The sequence below is a fragment of the Pan troglodytes genome, chromosome 8 (genome assembly GCF_028858775.2).
Source record: "Pan troglodytes isolate AG18354 chromosome 8, NHGRI_mPanTro3-v2.0_pri, whole genome shotgun sequence".
NCBI classification, from domain to species: Eukaryota; Metazoa; Chordata; class Mammalia; order Primates; family Hominidae; genus Pan; species Pan troglodytes.
In genome coordinates this window covers 116148627-116162490 of record NC_072406.2, presented here as the reverse complement: position 1 = coordinate 116162490, position 13864 = coordinate 116148627, and the positions used below count along the sequence as shown (strand labels likewise).

Sequence of the window (13864 nt, the reverse complement as noted above, 5' to 3'; positions counted from 1 at the left end):
GTCCCGTGGCTGATGGCTGCGTGGGCTCCTGGGACACAATGTGCTTCAAGGCCACTGGGACAGTAGAGGGAGGAATCGCAGAAATCACTCCAGGAGCAACTGAGAGACCTTGCTTCTACTTTACCAGGTCCTGCTGGCCCAGACGGACACCAAGGCCCAAGAGGTTGGTCACTCATCTGCTGCCCCCAGCCTCACTCCCGTCACAGCCCCTGTTCCAGCATGCAGCCCTCAGTCCCCTTAACCATAGTGCAGAGGAGTATATAGCATGTGGAAGTGTGCAGTGTCCAGTTCTGTTCCCCTTCTCCTTTCCACCTGCCAGCAAGTCAATTAGGAAAACCCTCAGAAACTATCAGTTCAGATGTGATAACCAGTTTAGCTTTCCTAAATGTAAACACTTCCACGTTGGCCATTCTCTCTCTAGGTGAACAAGGTCTTACGGGGATGCCTGGAATCCGTGGCCCACCAGGACCTTCTGGAGACCCAGGAAAGCCAGGTAACAGAGCAGGAAGAGGGAGCCATGGCCCTGCTTAGTGTGTGTGTGCTTTGTGTTTGTGGATGTAGGCATGTGTGTGCGTGTGCATGTGCAGGTTGTGGGGGAAGGGGTGTATATGTGCATGGTTGTGTGTGTGCATGCAGGTGTTTACAAATGCACCCATGTGTGCCTTATCCCGTTTTCCTCCAGCAGCTCAGCAGGGAACTGCCATAGCGTTAGGTTGTTTTGCGTGCAGTGGCTGTAGGCCCTGGCACCTCTGGGTAACTAAGTCTGGCAATTCAGAAGAGTGGGATTAACAGCTAAACACAAGGATTTCTAGAAAGGGGCAAGGACACTCTTAAAACTGCAGACTTGAAGGTCACCTCGCTATCTTGCTCCTCTGAGCCCTTCTCCTCTTGTCCTCCTCTCCTGTACTGGGCCCTCACCAACACCCACCAGGCCGAGGAGGAAGCCATTGTTAGAGTCTCCACCGAGAGCAAAGAGCAAACTTCTCAGGGTTGCAGGAAGAACAAATGAAAACCAGCCAAGAAAGCTGTGTGGTCAAGGCGGGTCAAGGCATTCATCGGGGGCCTCTGAGAGTAGGGGCCTCCTCAGCCTCCTTTGGCGGGTGCCCAGACAGGAGCCATAGAGGGGGAACCTGGGGCAGCATTGGGATCCGTGAGTGTTGAGCATTCTGGATTTGTGGCTCTCCTCAGATTCCAAAAGGGTCTGTGAACCCAGATAGGCTCAGCACCATTGCCTGAGAAAGTGGTGGGTCGCTTCACTGCAAAGCCCAAAGAACTGCTCTCCATTCAGAGCTGAGAGGTCCAAGGATGCTGGCTGCCCCGGCATGAGACGTGTCCTTCTGTACCCACTGACCCCTCCACTGCAGTGTCCACTGGTTTCTGCAGGTGTGGGTGTGGCTACCAGGGATGGCCTCCACCCTTCAACTCTTCCCTCTTGTGTCTGATTTTCTGCAGGTCTCACAGGACCCCAGGGACCTCAGGGTGAGTCGCTGGATCACTCCCACCTGCTGTCTCCCTCCTTCTCCTGGGGTAACTGCTTGGGCCAGGGCTTTTCCTGCAGTCACCAGAGTTTCCTCTCCTCTGCCAACTCCCTGGCACACACTCCCTTTCACTATGAGTCGTGAGAAGCACCTTAGGAAGGAAAAATAGGCACAGAACAATCTAGAACACCATTCTAGTAGAAATGAGATTAGATTGTGTGCCAATTCTGTCTGCCTGTGCCCTGTTCCCCTCGGGTGCAGGAATCTGAGAGGAACCCCAAGCTCATAGCTGAGCTCCCACTAGCCAGGAGAGCTGTTCATCCAGAGGCCCAAGTTCCCCCACTGGCATGACAGGGCATGGGCGCTCATCCTTGTTCAGGAAAGCCCAGTTTCTCTGGGACAGCCTCAGTGTTAAAGCCTGTCCTGTAGTTGGACCATTGTGCCCCCATATCACTACATTCATCCCCTAATTTCCTGAAAGAAATTAGGCAAAGATTGAAAATGAAATCAGGCAGCAGCCCCCTAGCAGTTGAATTCATAGGGACATGCTTCCAATGCTCTTACAGAGGAGTTCAGTAGTTAAAGGCAAGAGGGTGATGCTGCATTGGACACAGGAAGCCGAGCCCCTCCCCTGCAGGGGAGAGGGGAGACAGAGGCTGCTCTGCAGGCTCCAGGTGGCTCATAACCCCAAGGGATGGAACCCTCCAAAACTGAGCCCATAGGCCTCTGCCTGCTCCAAGCCAAGTTGTTGCCCCATTTCCCAAAGAGGGACAAGGGCTCAGAGCAAGAGGCTCCCCGGGGTTGTCTAGACTAAGGCGGAAGGCAAAGCTGGTGCGTCCCAGGGTTTCAGTCAGCAGTGTGGCTGTGCTGAGTGACGGAGCACTAGTGACCACCCAAGGGTATCTGGAATTGCTGGGCCTTCATCGTCCTGACTACTTGTTCTAATCACATCAGGACTTCCCGGTACCCCTGGCCGACCAGGAATAAAAGGTAAGTGAATTTCCAAATGAGATTTCTTTCTTTTCACTGGCCATTTTTGTGGAAGGAAGGGATGGACAGGAGGAGGCCTTTCTCTGGCCAGAGCCTGGATCAACAGTGGCATCTAGTGGTTCTAGCAGAGGGCTATGAGGCTGGGAGCCCAGGGATTTGTGAACCAAGCCCAGTCCTCAAGCCCCACCCCTCCCCAAACACCTCCCCACCCCACAAACCTGAGCCTTGCTTTCATACTTGGATGTCTCCAGGCCATTGTTGCAGGAGGTTCTAGAAGGGCACTGCCCTCCCCAAAGCCTTTCTGTGCCCTGTTTTGCCTCTAAATGCCCCCATTAGTGCTTCATCCCCCTGGTATGTAGGCTTGGTCCCCTCCTAACAAGTCTTTTCCCCTGGGGCAGGAGCTACCTTTGCCCTTATCATTCATATCAGCCTTGGTGTGAATGGCTACATCAGACCCTTCCTGAGAGGAGGCTTTAGTACAGGCAGAGAGGAGTGTTAAGATGCTACTGAGAGGGCAAGTCGGGTACTCAGAGGGGAGCTCATCCTCGGGGGTCTGACTGGGGCAATGTGGTGATGCCCATGCACACAGTGACCCTCTTGTCCAGTTCTGCCTATCAGACCTCAACCCCGAGCAAGTTCAGGGACCCACAGTGCTCAGGGACGGTCTTTGTCCTTCTGTTCCTTTGATTCCAACACGCTCCTGAACTTTGACATTCTATGGAGCTGTGCTCTGTCATGAGCAGTCACTGTCACTCTTGGTGGGACCCTAAAATAACCACTTTCCAGAAATCATTTCCAATGACTGATTGGGCCAAGGAGTTCTTTAGGGCTAACTAAATGTAATTCCAAAATAATGATAACTGAGTTTATAGGTCCCAGGCAGACCACACTAGGTCCGTGGATATGTTCACGAATGGATGGTACCTTTTGTAAGAGTCTCATAGGTTTTGGAATTCCCAAGAATAACAGAAACCTTCCCTTTTTGAGGGCCCGTGACTTCCAGTCCAAGGGGGAGTTCAGACCCTGCCTGGACAACATGCACAAGAGGGGCCATTTTACCGAACGTTGGATTGCATCCCAACAAAACAAACTCAAGTGCTTCTCCCGTCTTGTTCATGAGCCCTGGCTGAAGGATGGTGAGCAGAGACCATCCCTCTGCTTTCCTTTAGGGGAGAGAGCAATAGTCTCCTTTCATTGTGTGAATGACTGAATTGCTAACAGAACTTGAGAAATGAAAAAAGGGTCCCCTAAAGAATGGTTTCCCCAAGTGAGTCCGTGGATTGTCAGTTCTCAGCACTGCATCCAGTTGATACGTTTGGGAATGTCCTCTTCTCGAAAGTTCTCCACGCACACTTGTATTTTCAATGCTCTGAGACACAAGGCAGAAAAGAGATCTTGTTAACCTTTATATAAGTCAGACCTTCTTAGACTTACCCACTGCAGAGCCCCCCTTTAATCCTGCACAGCCCCTACAACTGTCCCACAGAGCACTCTAGGAATCCCGCTCTACCTGGCGGGCTCATCGCCTCTGTCCTTTGACCTTTGAGTAATTTTCCCACCTAAGGCGATTCCCAGGCAGAGGTGGTGGAATGTAGGAGCATGAAGGACTCTCCAGTCAGCCCCATTCTGGGCTCACTGAAAGGCAAGCTTTCCACATCCTCAAGTGAAGCCACTTCTCTGAATGAAGACGGATGCTCTGGCCTCCAGGGACTCTGGCTGAAAGATTGGGGCTTAATGCATCCTGCTTGCCTTCCTTCAGTTCATTAAAATGCCTTTAGCCTGATGGTGAGAGGCCCAGAAGTGGGTCCCAAATGCAATCAGAAGCCTTGAAAATGGCTTATTGAGCCACTAATTGATCCTCAGAACAACCACTCTCAGCCTTTTCCTCTCTTCCTAGGTGAACCAGGAGCTCCAGGCAAGATCGTGACTTCGGGTAGGCAGGTCCTAGAGGGACCCTCCTTTCTGTGTCTTTCTTATACTGGGCACCTACCTTGACTCTGCAGCGTTCTGGGCAGGATGTGGCAGGGAGTCTTTTGGATCAGTAGCGGGGGAGGAGGGAAATTTAGCAGCGATGAGAAGAAGAAATGCCAGGCTGCCCACCACAACCTGGCTTGGGTCCCAGCGCCTCTGAGTGAGAAAAGTAGGGCTCAATGTTCCATGTGCCTTCTGTTTTCAGAGGGGTCATCGATGCTCACTGTCCCAGGCCCCCCAGGACCTCCTGGAGCCATGGGACCCCCAGGACCTCCAGGTGCCCCAGGTCAGTCTATTTTCTTGCTTTGCCCCAAATCAGCAATAGGTCTTGGCAGTAGTGACTCTAGCCATATTTCTTCAGATCCTGAAACCCAGGGCAGGAAGTGAACCTGGTAAAGAGAATAAGGAGTTTGGCCTGAGAAAAGCAAACTCTTGCATTCTCAGACAATGAGGTAGATCAGTTATCCTACTTCACAGCATAGGAGGTGAATGTGCTCTCAGCATTTACAGAAGGGGAGGCTGAGGCTTGGAGTGGGTAAATGACTTGCCCAAGGTCCCACGGCCAATAAGCAGCAGGACAAAGGATTTGGCCCAGATCAGTCTACCTCCAGAGCCTGTGGCCAATCAGAAGACTCAGTCCTTGAGCCCTTTGTTTCCTCCTGGAAAACAATTTGATATTCTGCATCCAGGGCAACAAAAATGCTAGGTATCTATTTGAAGAAAATATCTCCACATATGGATGGTGACAAAAATATGAAAACTTCCGAACAAAGTTGTTAGGAGATAAAACGTTTATTGAAAGAGCAGGACACTCACTAATGCCTGCGCTGTGGTTTCAACTGTATTAATACAAGATGCAAAAAAGAAAAAATGCTGGAAGAAAATAAAATGCCCACACATTGAAGAGTTATGGACAATTTGTTTCCTACCTTTCCAAAGTGCCTGTTATTTTGTTATATGTATTTTTAATTATTTTAAATTTTTATGTACAAATGAAGTACACAACTTACCACAACCAAGGCCAGAATGTACCAGCCTTCCCTCCTGACAAGCTCCAGTGAGAAGGAGTACATAGAGGCATGTAGAAGTCCCTAACCATTACAGGACAGCAGCAGAGGGGGCAGTCCCGCCTGCCCCGGGGTCCCGGTGCCTGTCAGAGATGTTCTCACGCAACTGGACCGCAGGGCTGATCTCGAATTGCTTATTGCTCTCAAATACGCAAGGTGGCCTCTTTGGGTCTCTGTTCCATGCCTTGGGAGGAATTATGCCTTTAGTTCTTCCTATGACCCTACATGCATGATTTAGCCTTTTCTTCCTCAACCCCGTTTCCAGGCCCTGCCGGCCCAGCTGGTCTCCCAGGACAGCAAGGTATGTCACACCCTGCAAGAACGCAAAGCGATGGGCCCAGTCGGGAGGACTTTCCTCTCAGGGTGGACATGGGCCCCTCTGTTCTAGATGACGTGAAAGGTGTGTTTTGGAAAAGGAGGACAGGGCCAGGGCTCTTCACCGGGGTCTTGCAAGGTGATTCCCTGGGGCTTGGGGCAGCTGTCAGAGAAGTTCTGGGATTACAAGAGGACCAGGGGCAGACTTGGCCTTGAAGATGAGTATCTGGCAGGAGTGTACAGCTGACCCAGAGAGCAATGACAACCGTCTGTGGGTTCTCAGCTGCAGGCCCAGGCTGAGAGGACTGACTCCTGGGTCCTTTAAGGAGCCCAGGTGGAGACTGCCGGGCCTCCCACCTGGACATCTGGAGTGCAGAACAGCAGAGGCTTCAGCCCACCCGGTCCAGCGCTCACTCTGAGCTATCACTGTGTTAGGAGCTTGGTCTTCAGTGTTTCACCGAGTCTTCCCAACACCCCCGTGATGTAGATCTTTTTGACCTTGGTTTACAGAGGAGGAAACTGAGGCTGAAAGAGGTTGAGAACTTGCCCAAAGTCACCAGCTAGACGTGTGGGAGCAGGGGTTTGAACTCAGACTTTCTGACACCGAAATCCAATGTATCCCCGTCATTCCACATGCTCTTATCAGCTGTCAGGGAGCTTGACTATGGTCCTGCCCTGCCTCTGAGTGAGGGGGCACCCTTAGCAGATGAGGTGCTGCAGGCTCTTGTGCCATGACACAGGGCCTGGTATCTGGGCTGTGAGGGTAGCCCGGGGTGCCTGGAACTGCAGATCCAGTGAGAGGTGAGAAGTGTGGCAGAGAGCAGCCTCGTGACAGCTTTTGCTCATTTCTATTTTCTTCTCTCTATAGAAGTTCATAATTTACAAGGTCCCCCAGGCCCACCCGGCCCACGCGGGCCACCAGGTGAGTATCTTGGAGACCTTTGGAAGGTGGGGAGTTTGGGGGACAGGAGATTCAATGCACTTAGTGAGGAAGCCAAGATCCTCAGGGGTGGCATCAGCTCCCTGAGCTCAGCATGGCCTCTTCCTTGCTCTCTTCTGCAGGGCCTTCCATTCCAGGCCCACCAGGACCCCGAGGCCCACCAGGTGAGAGCCGAGCTTACCACTGGGAGGTGGGAGGGGGAGGTGAGAGGTGGGTAGCAATGGGACCCTGAGCCCAGGGCCCTCTGGGCTGGCTTATAGGAAAGAGCTTCCCTGCTGCCTCCTCCTGAGCAGAGGGTTCCTGGCTCCCCTCTTGGCACTAATAAGTCTTGGGGGTTCTCTTTCCTAGGGGAGGGTTTGCCAGGCCCACCAGGCCCACCAGGATCGTTCCTGTCCAACTCAGGTAATGTCAGGGAGTCAAGTCGCACCTGTTCTCCACCTCAGCCCTTGTCCTGCCACAGACTGTGGCCGTAGCCTTGTGGTCACAACCTACTCACCAGGCTTCCTGCTCCTGACTTCCATGGGGATATGTTTATATAATCTTCCTGCTTGCTGCACATGGAGGGAATAACCATGTCAACCCAACCACCCTGGTAGTCTGGCCTGAGGGAGAGAGCCAGCTCTGCCCTTGGGGAGCTTCTGGCCTAACCAGGGAGACCTGGTTCCTATCCTTGGGGAGCCCAGGTCTGATAAAGTAGGCAGGATACATGCACGTGAAGTAAGTGCCGACAGTACAACATAGAAACTTATGGAAATAACTTTAAAGCAAACATTAGGCCAGAACCTGTTCCTAGTGGAAAATCCATCCACCCATCCATTTATCCATCCATCTACCCATCCACCTATCCATCCACCTATCCATCCATCCATCCATCCATCCACCCACCCACCCACCCACCCATTCATCCACTCACCCATTCATCCACCCACCCATTCATCCACCCACCCATTCATCCATCCATCCACCCATCCAACTATTTGACAAGTATTGATTGAGCATCTATGTTGTCAGGTGCTGTGCAAAGTGCTGCTTCTTCACAAACATCAGTGTCCATACTCAAACTATTTCCTTCCTCTGCAGAAACCTTCCTCTCTGGCCCCCCAGGCCCACCTGGCCCCCCAGGTCCCAAGGGAGACCAAGGTGAGAACAGTGTATCAGGGAACCCAGAAGCCAGTATGTGTCCTCTGTTTACCTGCTGGTTGCCAGGAGGGTTTGGATGAAGCTGAATGAGCTGGGGCATTTTTGCATCCTTCTGCCTTATCCCATTAGGAGCTCAGCAGCCTGGAGCAAAGGTAGAGGGGGAGGCACAATAGTCAGAAACTCTACAAAGGATAGCCACCCAACATTGGCCTAGTGAGAGGAGAGGCACAAGGAACCCCAAGTTCTATATCTGCTCTAGCATTGGAGCCCCTATCCCCTCCTCCATGGGCCCATTGAAACCACAACACCTGGTTGGTACCTGTCTCATAGCTCTCTGCCTTTTTCCCTCAGGTCCCCCAGGCCCCAGAGGACACCAAGGTACAGTAGAGCCGGCATCAAACAAAACCTGGGGTAGGGGTGGGGATGGCAAAAGCTCACCTCCCAAGAGCTTTGAGCTTGATAGAAAGGCACCTGGTGCAAATAAGCAAGAGTAGAGCAGCGTTTCTCTAGGAATGGTTGAGTGTGTGCATGGGTGTAGTGCAAGTGTGCGTGTGTGTGTGTGTGTGTGTGTGTGTGTGTGGCATCTCTAGGTACTGCCCAAAGGGCAACGCAGCCCCAGCAATCATGGATCTTGGGGAGGCTCTACAGGGCTGTTAGTGGGTGAGAAAAGTGAGGCTGACTGTCCCTCCCTTGGTGTGTTCCTCAGGCGAGCAAGGCCTCCCAGGTTTCTCAACCTCAGGTAAGGGCTGAACCCCGCCCCATTCTGGCTCTGGCCAGAGCCTCTCCAAACCCTGGCTGACTGCACTGTGTGTGTTGTTGGCTTCCAGGGTCCAGTTCTTTCGGACTCAACCTTCAGGGACCACCAGGCCCACCTGGCCCCCAGGGACCCAAAGGTGACAAAGGTCAGTGAGGGAGCAGCGAGAAGGTGGTGAGGAGTAGGGGTGAGCCTGGTGCCCAGAGCCCAGAGCCTGAAGAGATGGCAACTAGTACTCATCAGTGTAAAGTCTTGGGAGAGAGAAGAGGCTGGAGGAAGGAAAGGCCAGAGGGTGGAAGGGACAAGGACATGGTGATATAGCCTCTGTACAAGGGAGCTGTGGTATTATTACAAAAAGGAGGCCAAGAGACATGGGATGATTGTTGAGACACACACTAATAAGTGTGGTTTGGCGTAACCAGGGAAGGCTTCCTGGAGGAGGTGAGGCAAACTTCTCATTTTGGATTCCAGGTGATCCAGGTGTTCCAGGGGCTCTTGGCATTCCTAGTGGTCCTTCTGAAGGTAAGAACTGAAAGTGACCAAAGTTCCTCTCCGCTTCTTCTGGTGAAGGCTGATCATTCCAGTGAGGATGTTGCTCTATTCGTTCATTCATTTCTCCATGATTCATTGTTGATTGGCTGTCTTCTCCATGTGCTAGGACCTATGAGCTGCCTTTAAGGAGGTTACGAGTTACTGGGTTGAGGGGAAGGACCCAGGTACATATAATGATACCTAACAATGCAGACACCGCGTGATGGAGAACAGACAGACCCAGGGTGCTGGGGAGTTGAGAGAAGGGGGATGCGATGTTGGGGGTCCTTCAGCAGGCTGCAGAAGGAAAGGGCGGTTTGGCCTGGGGCAGCTTCCTAGCTCTGTGCCGCTTTCAGACAGTGGCTGTTACAGGCTGTCCTTTCTTCTCTTCTCGGGGACCCTTCTCCTTGCCACTATCCTATTTCTCCCCCTGAGAAGAACCTCCCTCCTCAGACCATGGAAGCTATTCCTGGGCCCGTTTGTCTGACCCTAGGGTGGAGAAACCGACACAGGACGCTTTCTCTTTGCTGCAGGGGGATCATCAAGTACCATGTACGTGTCAGGCCCGCCAGGGCCCCCTGGGCCCCCTGGGCCTCCGGGCTCTATCAGCAGCTCTGGCCAGGAGATTCAGCAGTACATCTCTGAGTACATGCAGAGTGAGTAGCCGGCCGCCGCAAGCCGTGGGGACAAGAACATGGAGATACAGTCTCTTTGCAAGGGAGCTGTGGTATCATCACAGAAATGAGGCTAAGAGACATGGGATGTAGGGCAGTGGGAGTGTGTGTGTGTGTGTGTGTATGTGTGTGTGTGTATGTGTGTCTATGTGTCCAGGCCCAGGTCTTCCCCCTGCAGAGCCAGGCCTACAGGCCTATGAGCTCCCCGACACCAGCCTTCTCATAGCTGCCCCCGACACAACCTCACCTCGCCCACACCCTGGGGAGGAGGCTGGCGCACGTGCTCATCCCCTACACGCACATGCTTTCACACCACACCTTGCATGTGCTCATTTGTCAAATGGGTGGCTGGCTGGAGTCTTGCTGGCCCACAGCCCTCATGGGCCACTTGACCCAGCTCAGGCCTCTGCCTCAGTTTCTCCATCTGTAATTAGGGGAAGGACAGTGAGGGGAAGTCTAGGCTCCCTCCTGGCCCAGCCTTGGGCCCATGTGTGGGGCGGGGCAGGCATGTTATCATGTGCTTCAGGTTCTCCCAAGGGAGAACATGTCCTCTTGGGACAGGCTTGACTTTGCTTTGTTCCTTGGTCGGCAGGTGACAGTATTAGATCTTACCTATCCGGAGTTCAGGGTCCCCCAGGCCCACCTGGTCCCCCAGGACCTGTCACCACCATCACAGGCGAGACTTTCGACTACTCAGAGCTGGCAAGCCACGTTGTGAGCTACTTACGGAGTAAGCCCTTCCCCACGCCCTGCACCTGGCACCTTCCTCCTGTGGGTCTGCTTTTGCTCCCAGAGCCTCATCTCCTTGTTTGCTGTTTGCTTTACCCTTCTCTGGAACATGAGTTTTAATTCCGAATTCATAATAATCGGGCCACTGGGATACAGTGTCAACAAGGGTCTGTCCAGATTCAGGGCGGCCACGCTGGAGAGACACCGAGTGAGCCTTCCTGCAATCGACTAATGTGTTCCTAATTATAGGTTCTTCCCACCTGTGCATGAAGGTTGGCAGCATCTGGCAGGCATTAGGCTAAAGCATGTTCTCGAAAGCAAACTTCCTTTCTTACAAAAAAAAAAAAATCCCAACAACAGTATTTGACTTTGTTATGCTTTCAAAATAGCCTCATAATACTCCATTCCTCCACTTCCCCCAAAGACAAACAGCTCAGTGACCGGGCCTTTCAGATTCTGGAATAATGAGGGTGTTGCTTCAGTACCTGCTAAGCAGGTAACCTGAGGTTTTCTTCCCGACAGCTTCGGGGTACGGTGTCAGCTTGTTCTCGTCCTCCATCTCTTCTGAAGACATCCTGGCTGTGCTGCAGCGTGAGTCACCTGTGGGGGGATCGAGGGTGGGACTATCTTTGCTTTCTCCTGGCCTCACTCGTCAGGCAAACGTTGTCCTCGTCTGAGCCTTGGAAGGGCTGCAAGAGGGAGGCAGAGTCCTTTGGACAAAGAGCCACTTACTGCTCTGATCTGCTTGCTGAGTCAGCAAACCGGCTGGAAAGGGGGCAGGAAATGTCCTCCCAAGCCCCCATGCCAGACAAGCTGGCAGGTGTCCCTTTGGGAACCTGGCAGCTTGCTGGTGTCCCCCCTGAACACCGTGGTCCTGCGGACCCAGAACTCACAAATGTCACGCAGGAGCCAGTTTGTGCAGGGGAGCCCAGGCTGTGGCTGGACCATGGCTGCGACCCCCATGGCCTGGGTGGGTCCTGCTAGTGCATCCTCTCCTCTCCAGGGGATGACGTGCGTCAGTACCTACGTCAGTACTTGATGGGCCCTCGGGGTCCGCCAGGGCCACCAGGAGCCAGTGGAGATGGGTCCCTCCTGTCTTTGGACTATGCAGAGCTGAGTAGTCGCATTCTCAGCTACATGTCGAGTAAGTGTCTGCAGGAGGGGTGGTTGGGAAGGGCCTGGGATGACTGGGATGAGGACTCGCAGCGTGAACTTCCCTGTGATTGCCCCACTGACCCCCACCTGCCAGACTGCACCAACCCCAGCCATGAGCCGTGCTCAGAGCCGTTCAAACCTGTGAGCCAGGAGCAGGTCAAGAAGCATGGCAAGGAAAGCCAAAACGGGGGTCTCAGGCACTGTCTCGTGTGGAGTCTACATACAACTCTCTCTCTCTCACACACACTCCCATACACACACACACCCATACACTCCCATACACACACACTCACTCCCATACACACACACACCCATACTCACACTCCCATACACACACTCCCATACACACACACCCATACTCACACTCCCATACTCACACTCCCATACACACACCCATACTCACTCCCATACACACACACCCATACACTCCCATACACACTCACTCCCACACACCCATACTCACACTCACTCCCATACACACACCCCCATACACTCCCATACACACACACTCCCATACACACACCCATACACATCCATACTCACACTCCCATACACACTCCCATACACACACACCCATACTCACACTCATACACTCACTCCCATACACACATACCCATACACTCCCATATACACACCCATACACTCCCATACACACACACACACTCCCATACTCACGCACTCCCACTCACACTCACTCCCATACACACTCCCATAGACACACTCCCATACACACACATATACACACACTCCCATACACACACTCCCATACACACTCCCATACACATACTCCCATACACACTCCCATACACACACTTCCATACTCAGACACACCCATACACACTCATATGCATACACACACGCATTCCCATAAACACACTCCCATACTCCTGTACTCACACTCCCATACACTCCCACACACACTCATACACACACACTCCCATACACACGCTCCCATACACACTCCAGTACTCACGCACACTCCCATACACTCCCATACACACACACTCCCATACGCACACTCCCATACACTCCCATACACACACTCCCATACGCACACTCCCATACACTCCCATACACACACACACTCACTCCCATACACACATACTCATACACACACACAGAGAATGAAGCACACAGGCACACTGGACCTGCTTCTCCGGCCCCGTGGGCCCCTCCGTTGCTCCTTTGGGCTCCTCCTCTCTGCCTCTCTTCCTGCCACCATCTCTTCTCTTTCTTGGACCCCACTTCTGTCCAAACCTCTTCTGTGTCCGACCTCCTCTCTGACAGGTGTTTCCATCTGCCTCCCCCTGCCTGATCTGAATCCATCACATCCCTAGGTTCTGGGATCAGCATTGGGCTTCCTGGTCCCCCGGGGCCCCCTGGCTTGCCGGGAACCTCCTATGAGGAGCTCCTCTCCTTGCTGCGAGGTAAGGCCCAGCAGGGGACATCTGTCCAACTGGTTGGGGAGGAAGCAGAGTCCCTTGGCCCAGGCCAGGACTGACTCCGTGCCCTCCCTTGGTGTCTCAGGGTCTGAATTCAGAGGCATCATTGGACCCCCAGGTCCCCCGGGTCCACCAGGGATCCCAGGCAATGTGTGGTCCAGCATCAGCGTGGAGGACCTCTCGTCTTACTTACATAGTAGGGCACTGTGGAGTGGGATGGGGAGGGCAGGGGATGCAGCCGGGCCTTGAGGGCTCCCACGGGCTTTAGCAAGGGCAGTCTAAGTGCTCCTGGAGCCTGTACAGTGCTGGGTGCAGGGCCCTGGAGAGTGCCACATGTGCTGGCAAGGGGCCTTCAGCCGTGGCAGGGACAGAGGTGGGGAGAGATGGCTTTCCCAGGCGCAGCCCGGTGTGTGATTAGGGCCGACCTGGGGCTCCACCTCTCAGTGACTGGAGGGCTGAGTTGAATGAGGCTCAGAATTGGGAGTGGGAGAGCCTGACGGGAACAGCCATTCCTGGATGATGTCAGGAAACAGCAGGCTCTGGCCTCCTGCTTTTCTCTCCTCCCATCACCCGGGAGGCCCAGCCTCATCCCCTCCTTTCAGGTGGGGCCACAGCGCCCCGAGCACAGGCTGGGAATTCAGCTTCCTCCGCAGCACTACCCCAACCTTTCTTTCTCTT

At 53.4% G+C, this 13864-nt stretch overlaps 1 protein-coding gene and 1 non-coding gene across 5 annotated transcripts in view; both read left to right on the top strand.

Annotated features, from left to right (window-relative positions):
• The window catches only part of COL17A1 (collagen type XVII alpha 1 chain), a 55016-nt gene that overhangs the window by 37631 nt on the left and 3521 nt on the right, over positions 1-13864 (top strand). For all 4 annotated transcript variants that reach the window (XR_010146713.1, XR_010146712.1, XM_054660496.2 and 1 more), the window contains 21 exons: positions 128-163; positions 422-493; positions 1453-1479; positions 2433-2468; positions 4366-4401; positions 4645-4725; positions 5772-5807; positions 6690-6743; positions 6884-6925; positions 7110-7163; positions 7842-7901; positions 8253-8279; positions 8608-8640; positions 8729-8803; positions 9127-9177; positions 9720-9842; positions 10453-10590; positions 11112-11180; positions 11593-11733; positions 13082-13171; positions 13272-13382. Coding sequence is in view for 2 of the 4 variants with exons in the window: in XM_054660496.2 (XP_054516471.1) it covers positions 128-163; positions 422-493; positions 1453-1479; positions 2433-2468; positions 4366-4401; positions 4645-4725; positions 5772-5807; positions 6690-6743; positions 6884-6925; positions 7110-7163; positions 7842-7901; positions 8253-8279; positions 8608-8640; positions 8729-8803; positions 9127-9177; positions 9720-9842; positions 10453-10590; positions 11112-11180; positions 11593-11733; positions 13082-13171; positions 13272-13382 (1392 nt within the window). In the remaining 2 variants the exon portion in view is untranslated. The remainder of the gene's footprint in view (positions 1-127; positions 164-421; positions 494-1452; positions 1480-2432; positions 2469-4365; positions 4402-4644; positions 4726-5771; positions 5808-6689; positions 6744-6883; positions 6926-7109; positions 7164-7841; positions 7902-8252; positions 8280-8607; positions 8641-8728; positions 8804-9126; positions 9178-9719; positions 9843-10452; positions 10591-11111; positions 11181-11592; positions 11734-13081; positions 13172-13271; positions 13383-13864) is intronic.
• Positions 46-142, top strand: MIR936 (microRNA mir-936). Its single transcript, NR_036012.1, has one exon. It is a non-coding gene; the product is annotated as a microRNA mir-936 (primary transcript).